Source organism: Bactrocera latifrons, unplaced genomic scaffold, assembly GCF_001853355.1.
Source record: "Bactrocera latifrons isolate USDA-ARS-PBARC rearing strain unplaced genomic scaffold, ASM185335v1 scaffold_261, whole genome shotgun sequence".
In the NCBI taxonomy this organism is placed as follows: Eukaryota; Metazoa; Arthropoda; class Insecta; order Diptera; family Tephritidae; genus Bactrocera; species Bactrocera latifrons.
In genome coordinates this window covers 267,698-280,095 of record NW_017536197.1, presented here as the reverse complement: position 1 = coordinate 280,095, position 12,398 = coordinate 267,698, and the positions used below count along the sequence as shown (strand labels likewise).

General features: G+C 35.6%; 1 protein-coding gene and 1 long non-coding RNA gene across 3 annotated transcripts; both read left to right on the top strand.

The window, feature by feature from the left end:
* The first annotated feature begins 490 nt into the window (after positions 1-490).
* Positions 491-11,665, top strand: LOC108969698 (glutathione S-transferase S1). Of its 2 annotated transcripts, XM_018934586.1 has the most exons (6): positions 491-583; positions 671-729; positions 9,784-10,058; positions 10,174-10,341; positions 10,408-10,550; positions 11,355-11,665. In XM_018934586.1, exons 3-6 carry the CDS (start codon positions 9,815-9,817, stop codon positions 11,520-11,522), a joined length of 723 nt encoding a protein of 240 aa, XP_018790131.1. In that variant the 5' UTR covers positions 491-583; positions 671-729; positions 9,784-9,814; the 3' UTR covers positions 11,523-11,665. The 2 variants fall into 2 exon arrangements, with proteins under 2 accessions (XP_018790131.1, XP_018790132.1); XM_018934587.1 differs by lacking the exons at positions 491-583; positions 671-729 and adding an exon at positions 1,293-1,392.
* On the top strand, positions 10,561-11,188 carry LOC108969699. Its single transcript, XR_001993418.1, has 2 exons — positions 10,561-11,032; positions 11,084-11,188. It is a non-coding gene; the product is annotated as an uncharacterized LOC108969699 (long non-coding RNA).
* Positions 11,666-12,398: the final 733 nt, after the last annotated feature.

The window sequence follows — 12,398 nt, the reverse complement described above, 5'->3', positions numbered from 1 at the left end:
TGTGCAAAAGCAAACCCTTCCAACATACTGGAATTTATATTTTTTCCACGCCGCAGTTAACTTACATAGGTCTACAGTATTGTCAATACGCTCGGCACTTCTCATTAGAGTTTGACAACTGCTTTCGCTCTCCAAAGCAGTGACGCGCAACTACAGTTAGCTGGGATCCCTCTGCGCACCTAGTTACAGTAAGACGTTACTTGGGTAGATTGATAAGTATGTCTATATAGATATGCGAATAGTTGCTCTTCCAGAGCAACCTTCGTCTTCCAAACCTTCTTAGTGCAAACCGCACCCAATAGCTCTCCCGTACTCCACCACGAACGACACCGCAGCGCTGCGCTGTGCTCCCGAATAGCGCGCAATTATTTTGCCGGTTGATTGCTGTACGCTGTTTGCCGGTAGCAACGCGCTCACCGTTTCATGCTCGTAGCTGCCCGCAAAATGCTTCCCGGCTGCGATGCAGCGCGCTCTGCTCAACGTATTTAAGCGCTGAGCGCACCACACAACCTTCGTAGTCTGTTCAGAAACACTCGTAGGTTCAGCTGTGCAGTAGTAAAAGGCTTCAGAGGATTCGGTTAATGTGCGTTGTTAGCTTCAAAGAAGATTTCTGCTTTTCCAATTTGATTCAGTTTTTAATTTGTAATTATTTTATACATGTTTTTTATAGTTTAAAGAAAAATTTAACGCATATTAGGTGAAAACGTAATTCGATAATTTGGATTTAAGGTAAGAATATGCTGAAATAAAAGACATAATTTATGAAAAAGGAAAAGAGTATAAAAATGCTTGTTGCTGGAGTGCAGCGCTATCTTGCAGACCTTAAAAAATCATAATTAATAAAGAGTTAGTTGATAAAAAAAAATATATTTTAGCATTCAAGCAAACAGTGTTTAATGATGTAATATTACTAAACAGAAAAAGAAAAAGAGAAAGAATTATTTACTTTTTGGCGAATTTATTTTTATATTTTCGAAATCGAGAAAGTGTGTTCGAAAGCAATTCTAACCAACAACAATTCGAAACAATGAAAGGAACTCGTTGTAAGTCAATTACTTGGAGTGCATGTGTGCGTATGTGTGCCTGTGGACGTGTGTGTGTGCACCTACTTGAAATTGATGTCAATTCGAAATTTATAAAAAGCTTACACCAACCAACAACCACCAACTACTAACTGCAATTGTGTACAAAAACAGTGTTTGTGCAAATTGAAATTTCGATAATCGAACTCAATTGATTGCGTGCAGCGCTAGAACGTATCTGAAAAGCAGAAAATGCGATACGCCTGAGGCAGCAAAGGTAACGTCCAAATAGTCGCACGCATTTTAGCGCAGTGGGCGCGTGAACGTGAACCGAGTGCGATCTCAAAACTGTTTCAGGGACAAGCAGCGAGTAAGTTCGAATTTTTTGCTAAAATTATATATACAAAAATGCTTCATAATTTCAAAAGGGTTTTTACAATTAACATTTCAAAATGAATAAAAGTGAAGTTAGTGCTTTCTTGTGATTCGAAATTTCTTTTTAATGTGGGAGTGTATCCAATATAAAATTTTTGTCGAAAATCGAGTTACGTTGTGTTATCAACCTAAAATTACTGATTATACAATATGCTCGTAATATGAAATTGGTCGCTGATAAGTAGTAATAGTGGTGAAATATTAGTTCCTTATCGATCATTCAATTCTGGCTGATAAATAGCAGCTTTGATATTGCGAATGTTTGAAAGAGCAAAAAATATTTATTATTTTATAATTAGCGAACTTCCTCTCTATTAGTATCAAATTAGACTGTCGAAATGTATTATAAATCATTAATAATAAAAAATTTTTTAATTTATTTTCGAAAAACAAATTATATTCAATGCTTGGTAATATTTAAATATTATCTTACAATTGAGTACAAATTGCGCTTACAAAATGTTTCTCAAATCTGTAAACTTTTAAATGTTCCCTKAAATAGAAATTAAATTAAGTTGTGTCAATGTTCGAAAATTGAAAACTATTTTTTTTTTTTTGTCTTCGAATTGAGTTCAAATAAAAATCATTAAATTACCTCAAATTGGTAAACTTTTAAATGTTCCCTCAAATCGAAATTAAATTAAGTTGGGCGAATGTTCTAGAATTTGAAAACAAAAAAATTAAATATTTTGCTTTAATCGATGTTAAACTAGGAATTGTGAAATTTTGAAAAAGTTATAACAGTTTCTTCATCAGTAAATTTTATTATATTACTTTAAATCGAAAATAAATTAGATAGTGCACATTATCGAAACGTCGAAATTTCAATCTTTTTTAAATTTTTAATGCAAATTCTTGAATTCGAAGCCAAATTAGATCGTTCTTAAATTTCTCCTTACAATCGGAAGTAAATTATATGTATTATGTGAATGTTCGAAAATCGAAATTCACTTCTTTATGAATTTTGATTATTTTTCTTTTAAATAAAATCATAAAGTCGATCATGGACATGTTCGAAAAACTTAAAATCATTACTTATTTATTAGAATATAAATAATTTAAATAAACCGAGTGTAAGTTGTAGAGTTATCAAAATAGTCATACATACATACATATACTGGAAAGTCTTAATTATTGTTAGGACCAAGGAGGATCAATTCACTTTGAAAATGAAACTAATGTAATTCAAAAGTACTGATAAAAGTCTTAAGTGTTTACTCTATCGCTATTCTCACAATGCCGTCAGGCAACCAACATTTCATCAACAAATAATTAAATTTTCCGGGTTCTGTACTTCAGTCCGGCCTCGTGCTGCCACTCGTCAAAATATGATAATATATTCCACACAAGTGAGCTATCACAGTATACTTAGGTAGTTTACAGTGCATTGTGAAATCTTGACATATTTTATAATTTGTCAACCGATCTTCAAATATATATGTTTTGTACAACAAAATTTTTATGCAGAAGTTAATTTTTAAACCGCTACTCCCACTAGATCTCTGGAAATACTATTTTACTTATACTTAGCTCGTATTCAAATCCTCGCCTAAGCTAAAAAATGTGAGTCGTCATTTTGAAACTTCGACACCTCATTTTTTTTATTACTTAAATAGTTATGTAGATATTACTCTATAATTTTTCTAATGCAACGGCATGTGCGAGAAGCATGTTTTTTTTCGTTCCTGCTATACGCATAGCAATATGCATTTAGCCTGCGCTAATAATCTGTGATTCGTCAAAGTTCGGAGACTGGCCAATCGAACACGTAACTGGTATAAATAAATTGGAAAAGGTTCCCCAGTGGGAATAATGTTGCTAGATTGAAAAGTTCTCCATATGCTCTTTTGCACTGTATTCTACCAGAAATGTAAATAGGGGTTTCATATAAAGTTATAACGAATCGAAAAGAGCTTATCTCAAACATTGATAGGGAGTGACGAAACGAAGACGTCTAGCATAATTTAACACCTGTATCGATGCTTTTGCTCATTATTTGTTAATTTTAGAAGCTATTGAAGCACTTTCTACGCAACAGTTTGTCCTCCAATTCATCGTGTGCCTTCCTTATACAGCACACTTGGCAGCATGCCCACTAAGTCAGCAATGTGCAGTTATATTTTTTTTTTGCGATTAAATTCGAAAGCAATTTCGAAATATCCGTTTCCAACTGACAGTTGCATTTTCAAAATCATCAATCAACTATTTAATTGGCCGCTGTTAAAGCCGAAATAAAATTTGTAATAAATATATAATAGAATGTGTGTATGTATGTTTTCGAAAGGGCGCAGGAGCATCAAAATTGCGCTAAATTAAATTTAAATCACTTCACAATAAAAGTCAATTTAGCATTGCAAATTGTTACTAATTCAATTTGTCGGCGCTCGACTCTCGCTGGCGCATTTAATTGGATTGAATTTATTTTTATTTTTGCGGTTTTTCGTTAAATTTAAATTGCACAATGCACACGCACACACGCACAGACACACATGTGAAAGCGCGCCTTCGTTGATTCATTGCAGAAACTATTTAAATTGACTTTTCTTCTTTTAGCCTTTTGTTGTTGCCTAATCTCAATTAGCTGTTTATTACAATTTGGCATATGTTTCGCGTTATTTGTTGTTATTGTTGTTGTTGTTGGCGGCATTGATTGTTTGTTTAACGCAGCGCTAATGGGCGTATTAACTGATGATATAGAATACTATATGGGAAATTCGGTTCACTTGTTGCGAACACATACATATATACATTAGAGTTGGTCGACTTTTCCTATAAAATCACATAAGCGGCAAATGTTCTACGTTCTGAACCTTTTTCTGAAAAACTTTGCCTAAGGGACTATGTTGAAAGCGGTTACTAGTCAGCGAATTTTTGGCTCCTATGTCTTCTGCTATCCAGTTGATCTAGCTGTAAGGTCAAAGTTCAACTTGCCGAAATTCTAGGGATTCTTACTGGTTGCTTTAAAATAGGCATTCATACGATATGGCTAAAAATGTTTTTGGACGGAAGTGGTCAAAGTTGTATGGAGCTGAGGCGGAAAGGCACTTTCTCCAACATTTTTCAACTTTTACAAGACTGAGATTGGAACATTTCGGCAGCCTTACCTTTCGCGACCCAAATGACATATGCCGTCACCACAAACATGTGTAGGCTCAAAGTGATATCTCGATTTGTATGATCTAATATATAAGAGTTTTAGGCAGCACAACAGACCAGCGTTCTAAGCATTCCAACTGAGATCTCTGTTACGATCGAACTCCTAACCTAACCTTACAGAGCTGAAAGTGGAATCGATCTTTTGAGCCGATTTGGATTGAGCTCAAGACACTTCTTCACCGTAAGAGTGTTGTAATTGTTTTCGATTTTTTGTACCAGTTATGGTAACTAATCTCGCTTAAGCTAGCCTACCGGGGTCTGGATCGGCGAATCCCGATGTGAGAACACAGAAATATATCAGCGCATTTCTTACAAATACATCGACATAAAAACTGAATTTTCTGATCTAAATTTATGCATCATACATTCAGTAGTGGCGTCGGACCTAATATAGTGTTATTATGTAATTTTCATATTTTCATAGAACTGTCGACCTGAGCTTTGACCGTCATTTCTTAGCACTATAAGTTCAGAGAAAAGTGGTAATGATCAGTTTAGAAAATACACTAGTCAATTGTTAAGTTCAATGCAATGTTGGGCGGGGGCGTTCAGATGGGGATTTAAAATATTCTGCAAAACTTTTCGTAGGATTTCATATCAAGGAACAAATGATGCCCTCCAAAGTAGTAGGTTTATATCACTTAATCCCCTGATAATTATCAATTTCCATAAAAAAAAATCAATGGAGTCACCGACAGATATTGATAGAAATTCATTTTTGGTAAATATCTACTTAAGACCTGTGAGAAAATCTTTGAAGCTAGACGTTTACAACGCCAAAGTTTGCTGCATTTCGCACATTTGAATTATTAAGCTCTTTTTTTGTGATTTCTCAGTTCAACACTTTATATTTGAGGTTTAAGCGGTCTTTGCATTAACTTAAACGCCTTTTGCTTGAGCTCGTTTGCCTCCTTTGCATCATCCACATTGCTGCGCCGAGTATGCCACTTTCCTCCATTACTTATATTCTCTGCTTCGGAACTTCGGCGTTGACCGCCAAAGCATGAGCACGAGCATAACTGCTCGTTTAACCGGTTTAAACATTTACCGGCAAATGTTATTCTTTTTTGTTGTTTGTTTGCTGCCGGCTACTTAAGCTTTGTTGTTGTAACACTTTACCGGCTTTTCGGGGCTTAGTCAGTTTTCCGCCAAGACGCGTCGCGCACGCTTGTGGCTTGTTTAAGTCGTCCCACCACAACTCTACATATGTATGTGTGTGGCGTTGGCGTGTTGCAAGCAAATGTTAGTTAATGCAACCACACCTCAAATCATGCCGACTCACGCTTACCCTTCCGCCGACCGCTGCCAATCACTCATCACTCAAGAAGCAAAAGTAGTGGCTGCAGTGGATTGATTTCGCTTGGTAAATTTTTGTCGGTTGCTTGCTTTTGCCGTTCACCAACGCCTTGCATCGAATTTCATGCTATTTGCCGGCGGAAGGCAACAGCAACAACAGCGCCTTTCAGAAGCAATGATGCAGAAGAAAGCGCCAACGCCCTAAATTCAACCGCAAATGCAGTGTTGTTGTCGATGGCGCGGTGTTTTCGCACAGCAACAACAACAAGCAGCGTCAGCAAAGGCCGCTTGTAATATGAGTGATATTAGCGCATTTAACCTCTTGCCGGCAGTAGGCGCAGTCCTGACTTTCCACAGACTTGCCAATATACACACACATACACTAACATATGTATATGCATATCTATGTATACAAACACGCTGGCAACGCGACAAAACCAATTCCGGTGATACTTCAAACAAACTGTACTAAGCCGTTGCCGGCCCGGCTGCCGTTATGGCGACAGTTTAAGCGTCGGCGCACCGGTTAAACGCTCGCTTATTGCATATATTTCCTTCTTTGTGCGCTTTGCACGCCGCACTCGTGCGCTTGCTTGTAGCGTGGGCGTTGCTGGTTATCCAAGCCGAGCTAGTTTGTAGTTTGGTTGCCACTACCGTTGCTTTGGTGCATCGATTTCGCCCGATTTGGTTTGCCTGCTCGCATTCCAAGACGCATTAGGCGTATTTCCTCAATCCCCAAACATCGCCCTGTTGCAATTAAACGCCCACCACTGTCTCACACACCCATACACACACTTTCCAATATTCCCACTTACCGCGCCGACCATTATGTCCCCACTTTGCCTCACAACAACCACAGTCCGGTTTGTGATAATTAAGCTCGTTTAGCAATTCTTGCAAGAATGTGTTAATTTATAGTTAAAAAAAGAACCGCTGCCCTTGAGAAATGCTGCCATATTTACAAAAAACAAAGAATTGTTTTAAATTAGCAAGTACTTAATAATAAACTGCAGCAAAGAGCGGATGTTATTAAAACGTATACTTATGTACATATGCTTTCCAACAAAATGTATATACACACAGGCATACAAACATACTATATAATATTTTATATTATAATACACATTTAATTGGTCCCGAAACGCCTTGACTTTGCCACTCAAACCGGTTCGTGGCATAAAGTCATTCTTAATTACTTAAGTCGTCAGAGGTGCTTCTTCGCCGCTTAAGAATACATACATATGTGTGTGTGTGTGTACCAGTACCAACTGCCCAATATTTGCATGCAAATGAAGTATGAAACTCATATGGTATGACCGATGATGGGCTTGTTTGTAGCATAGACATGGTTGCGGATCAAGTTGAGTGTCAATGAAACAGGTTCCAAATGTTTTTTCTTTCCTTTGCGCGTGTTTAGAATTCGAGTGGTTTCGATAAGACTCAAAGTGATAACAGTAGCAACTGAGTAATTAAGACTTGTTTTCGCGATGAAGTGAATATTTTTGTGCTCGCTTTAAAGTGGTTTCTATAGCAAGCACGGAAGGAGGTCGTTGGAGAGACGGAGCGTATTTCGTTCGTGTTTAGCTCTCTTGTTGTTTAAGAAGTACTGCTATTGTTAGTAGAGAGTAGTAATGCCAAAAATGTTATAAGTTTCTGTCTAACAGACTATACTATAGTCTTTGAAAGTCTATCCTATAGAAACACCTTTCTCGAATATTTAAGGAAGCGTCGGAGACCCTATCAAGTATATATATAAATGAACAGTATGTTGAGCTGAGTCGATGTAGCCATGTTCGTCTGTCTGTGTGTCCGTCTGTCCGTCCTTCCGTCTGTCTGTATATATACGAACTAGTCCCTCMGTTTTTAAGATACCGTTTTGAAATTTTGCAAACGTCATTTTCTCTTCAAGAAGCTGCTCATTTTTTGGAACTGCCGATATCGGTCCACTATAACATATAGCTGCCATACAAACTGAACGATCGGAAAAAAGTTCTTATATGGAAAACTTTTCATAAAAATAATGTAATATCGAAAGAAATTGTTCAGATATAGGCACACATATGTAAAACTATCGCATTTGACGACGTATCTTCACGAAAGTTGGCATGGATTACTGCTTAAGGTAATAATATAATCTCAGAGTAGCCCATACGATTTAAGAAAACCGGCAGTTAAAAATAATATTTCTAAAAAAGGTTCGCCACCTAATTAAAAAACGTATCCGTCAACATTCTTACTTAAACGAAAAAACATTTAAAAAGATTTAAGAAGGCTTACCACACACAGTATTTTCAACTAGATTGGTGGTAACCTGTTTAAATTTTTTAATTAAATTAATCAAAAGAGAAATTTAATAATGTAGGCATGAAATTCAACAAATTTAAAATACAATCTTATAACAAATTCTGAGAAATGTTGCCACGTGTTTGAAAAAAATAAAATAAAATAATAATAGTATATAAAATATACGGAAATGCTGACATGCATATCAAATTGATGATGTTTAGTTAAATATAAATAAATATTGTCGAATAGGGTTGCCACCGGTTTAAGATTATTTTAAGTGTTTGCAAAGTTGGAGTACACCATAATTTTTACATAAACGAATTATAACAATAGGTGTAAACTCAAGGACGTATAAAAGCTTACAAATACAAATATTTTTGGCATTGCCACCTATTTGCAAACAAGTTTTCTTTCTACTCCTTAAGATACATTAATTAACTGTTAAAAATAATATGCGGATCAAACTAAAAACGTTTGAAAAAATTAATTTTCACGAAAAATTGCCATTTGTTTCAAATATTTTATAAATATATTAATCCGATGTCATCCCAATTAATTTCATTGACCATCCCACAGCTCAGACTTCAGATATGTTATTATCGCTAATGCACTGTAGCGCACCTTCATCCGATCATATGATTCAAGCTTTATTTATAATCCAAGTTATTTCTTTTTATTAGTAGCACCATAAAAGAAAACTTAAATACCCCCCAGTGCAAATAACATTGCAGCATATTTTATCACCTTTTATTATGTTTATGAGTGCTTTATCTGAGAATTTATTATCACACATTACCAATGGGTTTACGCATATTGTTCGGTTAACTGGGAGGCGTCATATTAAGTCTACTTATCTGGCAGAATATCTTATCTTATCGGTAATTTTAATGGGGACACAAAAATAGTATTAACAGGAAACTAAATATTTTTGTATGTAATTGTAATAGTATTTTGCAAACAACAAAAACCTTTTAACATTGGAAAGGAAGAGGAAAGAAGATGATACTAGAGAAAAGTGGTGAAGAAACCACGCGCAGCGCTTGGCTTGGTGTCTGCGAAGCTCAAGAAATTCGATTAATCGAACGGATAACTCTGTTTCAGAGAAATTTTTCTTGTTGGGATGGTGTTTTTTGCACAGAAATTTAGGAAAAGAGAAGGAGGCACAGATCGCAGGATTCTAAAACCTGTTTTAGTAGCCAAAAGCTAAATAAACTCGGTTAATCGAGCTATACACTTCGTTATTTCCGTTTATCTTTTTTAACTAATTAATATTTTAAACTCCACTTTGTTGGAGAGATCAGGTAGAGAATCTGGCTGCACTAAATATCTCGAAACGGCGCCGAATTCGAAAGAAATATAGCTTAAAGCTCATCTGTTAAAATCTATACACAAAGATTACATTTTAGACAACTTGACTTTTATTTGTAAATAAAATAGGGAACTGCAGCGTTTTTTGTCACTCCAGCAATACTAACAGAATTGTAACGTCACGTGTTAAGTAATTCCATATAATATTTAATCCAATATATTTTCAAAATATAATTATAAAAAATATAGTAAAATATTTATTCTCTTCATTTTCGCGTAGTTACCACAATCAATCAACAAATATATAAATAATGGCCGATGAAGCACAAGCACCACCACCAGCCGAGGAGGCGCCACCAGCAGAGGGTGCCGAGGGCGCGCCCGCCGAAGCGGCCGCTGATGCGCCACCAGCTGAACCCATCAAACACTCCTACACCCTCTTCTACTTCAATGTGAAAGCATTGGCTGAGCCGCTACGTTATTTATTCGCCTACGGCGGCATCGAGTACGAAGATGTGCGTGTCACGCGTGACGAGTGGCCGGCACTCAAGCCGAGTAAGTAGTCGCCACGACCCACTTTTATTAGCAGCAGTATAACTAATACGTTTCCTCTCTTTCTCACCTCATTTCTCTCTCTTCCTCACTTTGTCTCGCGGTGGCGTCTTCACAGCAATGCCCATGGGTCAAATGCCAGTACTGGAAGTTGATGGCAAACGTGTACACCAGAGCATTTCGATGGCCCGTTTTTTGGCTCGCACAGTTGGCCTGAACGGTGCCACACCGTGGGAGGATCTACAAATCGATATTGTTGTTGATACCATCAACGATTTCCGTCTAAGTAGCGAACAATGTGTGCGCTTGCATGTTGCGTGTTGTTTTGATTAATTTTTATTTTAATCTATAGAAATTGCAGTCGTCTCCTATGAACCAGAGGATGATATCAAAGAGAAGAAACTCGTAACACTCAATACCGAAGTCATTCCATTCTATTTGGAAAAATTGGAACAGACTGTTAAGGATAATGAGGGACACTTCGCATTGGGAAAGGTGAGTCGAATCATTGTGAATCCCCAAAATGTCAATTGAGTTTGATTTTTTCAGCTATTACGACTAAGAATAGGCTAAGTAAACAATTGGTAGATCTGCTTAGTTTCAATTTCTTCAGTCATTTGTGGGTCTGGCACTCGGATCATTCAAATGTTCTTTTTGAGCAACTCCTGATTCAAAATAGATTTTAAAAAGGTGCCTTTGTCGACACTGACCACAACTGACTGAATTCTACCACATACCGCACCCTAATAGCAAGAGTATATCCGATCACACTCAATTTAATCTCGACCTGTACGGTCAGAAAATGGAAATCATATAGCGGTAGTTTAATGGTATTATATTCTACAGAAATATCCAAGTATACCTTATTAAGTTGAAGCTGTTTACAGTTCAGAAGACTTATATAGCGGCACTTTTAAGAAAATATTATAAACAAAACTTTTGTAATTAGCTTTAACCCAGGATAAATATAGCATATTGTACGTAAATCTGATTGCATCCATGACAATTATATGATTCGATCTTCGTAGATCGATTTTAAACTCCGAGAGTTCGGTAACTATCTTCGTATATAAGCGATAGTCGGCTTTCAAAATGGCTTGGTTGCAGTATGAATAAAGAGTATATAATAAGTCTGATTGCTTAAATAATTATTGATTGAGGGCCCAAAAATTAGTGCTCCACGGATTATAGAGTTATTATAAAAAACAAAGCTTACGATGGAATATGCAATTTACTAAAGGGAAATTATGAAGAAGAGGTACATAAATGTAATTTCTATAACACCAATATATATTTCAGATAACATGGGCCGATGTCTACTTCGCCGGTATCATCGATTACATGAACTACATGGTAAAGCGCGATCTGTTGGAGCAATATCCAGCGCTGAAGGCTGTCGTTGATGAAGTCAACGCATTGGAACCGATCAAGGCCTGGATCGAGAAGAGACCCGTGACTGAAGTTTAAGGCAAAAAAACATAACAAATTAATAATATTTAAATGAAAGCTGATATAATTTTGAATAACAACTATAAAACACCTGGAAGAGAGTCGTACTCCTCATAGCATTGGAAGTGCTCAATTAAACAAAATGGCGTGAGGAAGAAGAACATATGCTTAACAGCAAAAAAATACTATTCTAAACATCACATAAATAATATTTGTAGAAAAGCCATGCTTTTTGAACACACACACCAACATATATACATTTTTACGGATTTCCATGATAGGCAACAACAATAACATTTATTAAAAAATAAAAAAACATCTTAAAAACAATATTGATCTACATGACACTTTGTTCCTTTTTTGTGTACTTTGTAACGGTAATTAATTGTGACCTAATATTATTATATAACGGAAACAAATAATAACACAATTATAGCCAATAACTGTTTTTGTTGTACTAAAACACATTAACAGTTCTGTCATTAAATTTTAATTAGAAAAAAATGTGCATTAGTGTGGGGCATTTCATGGAGGAGTTGGGAATACAGTTATTCTTTAGTTTAACAATCTTACTTTCCTATTATTATTATTAATCTTTTTACATTCATTTTTTTAATTAATTTCTTCTATGTATATTTTTAAAATATTTTATATATTTTTTAACTTTTTATATATTTTTTAATATTTTTATAACATATTTTCTGTTATTTAGTGTGACAAAAATTTGTGTTCCTATTGAGAATTCAAATCTATTTTGAAATTACGTAACTGAAATTTTCAATTTTTTGATAAATACTTGTAATTTTCAAATACCTCTATTAAAATGTTTGATTTTTAAATAAGCATTTTTATTACAAATTACTTTTCTTACGTAAACTAATGTTAAAAAAAGCA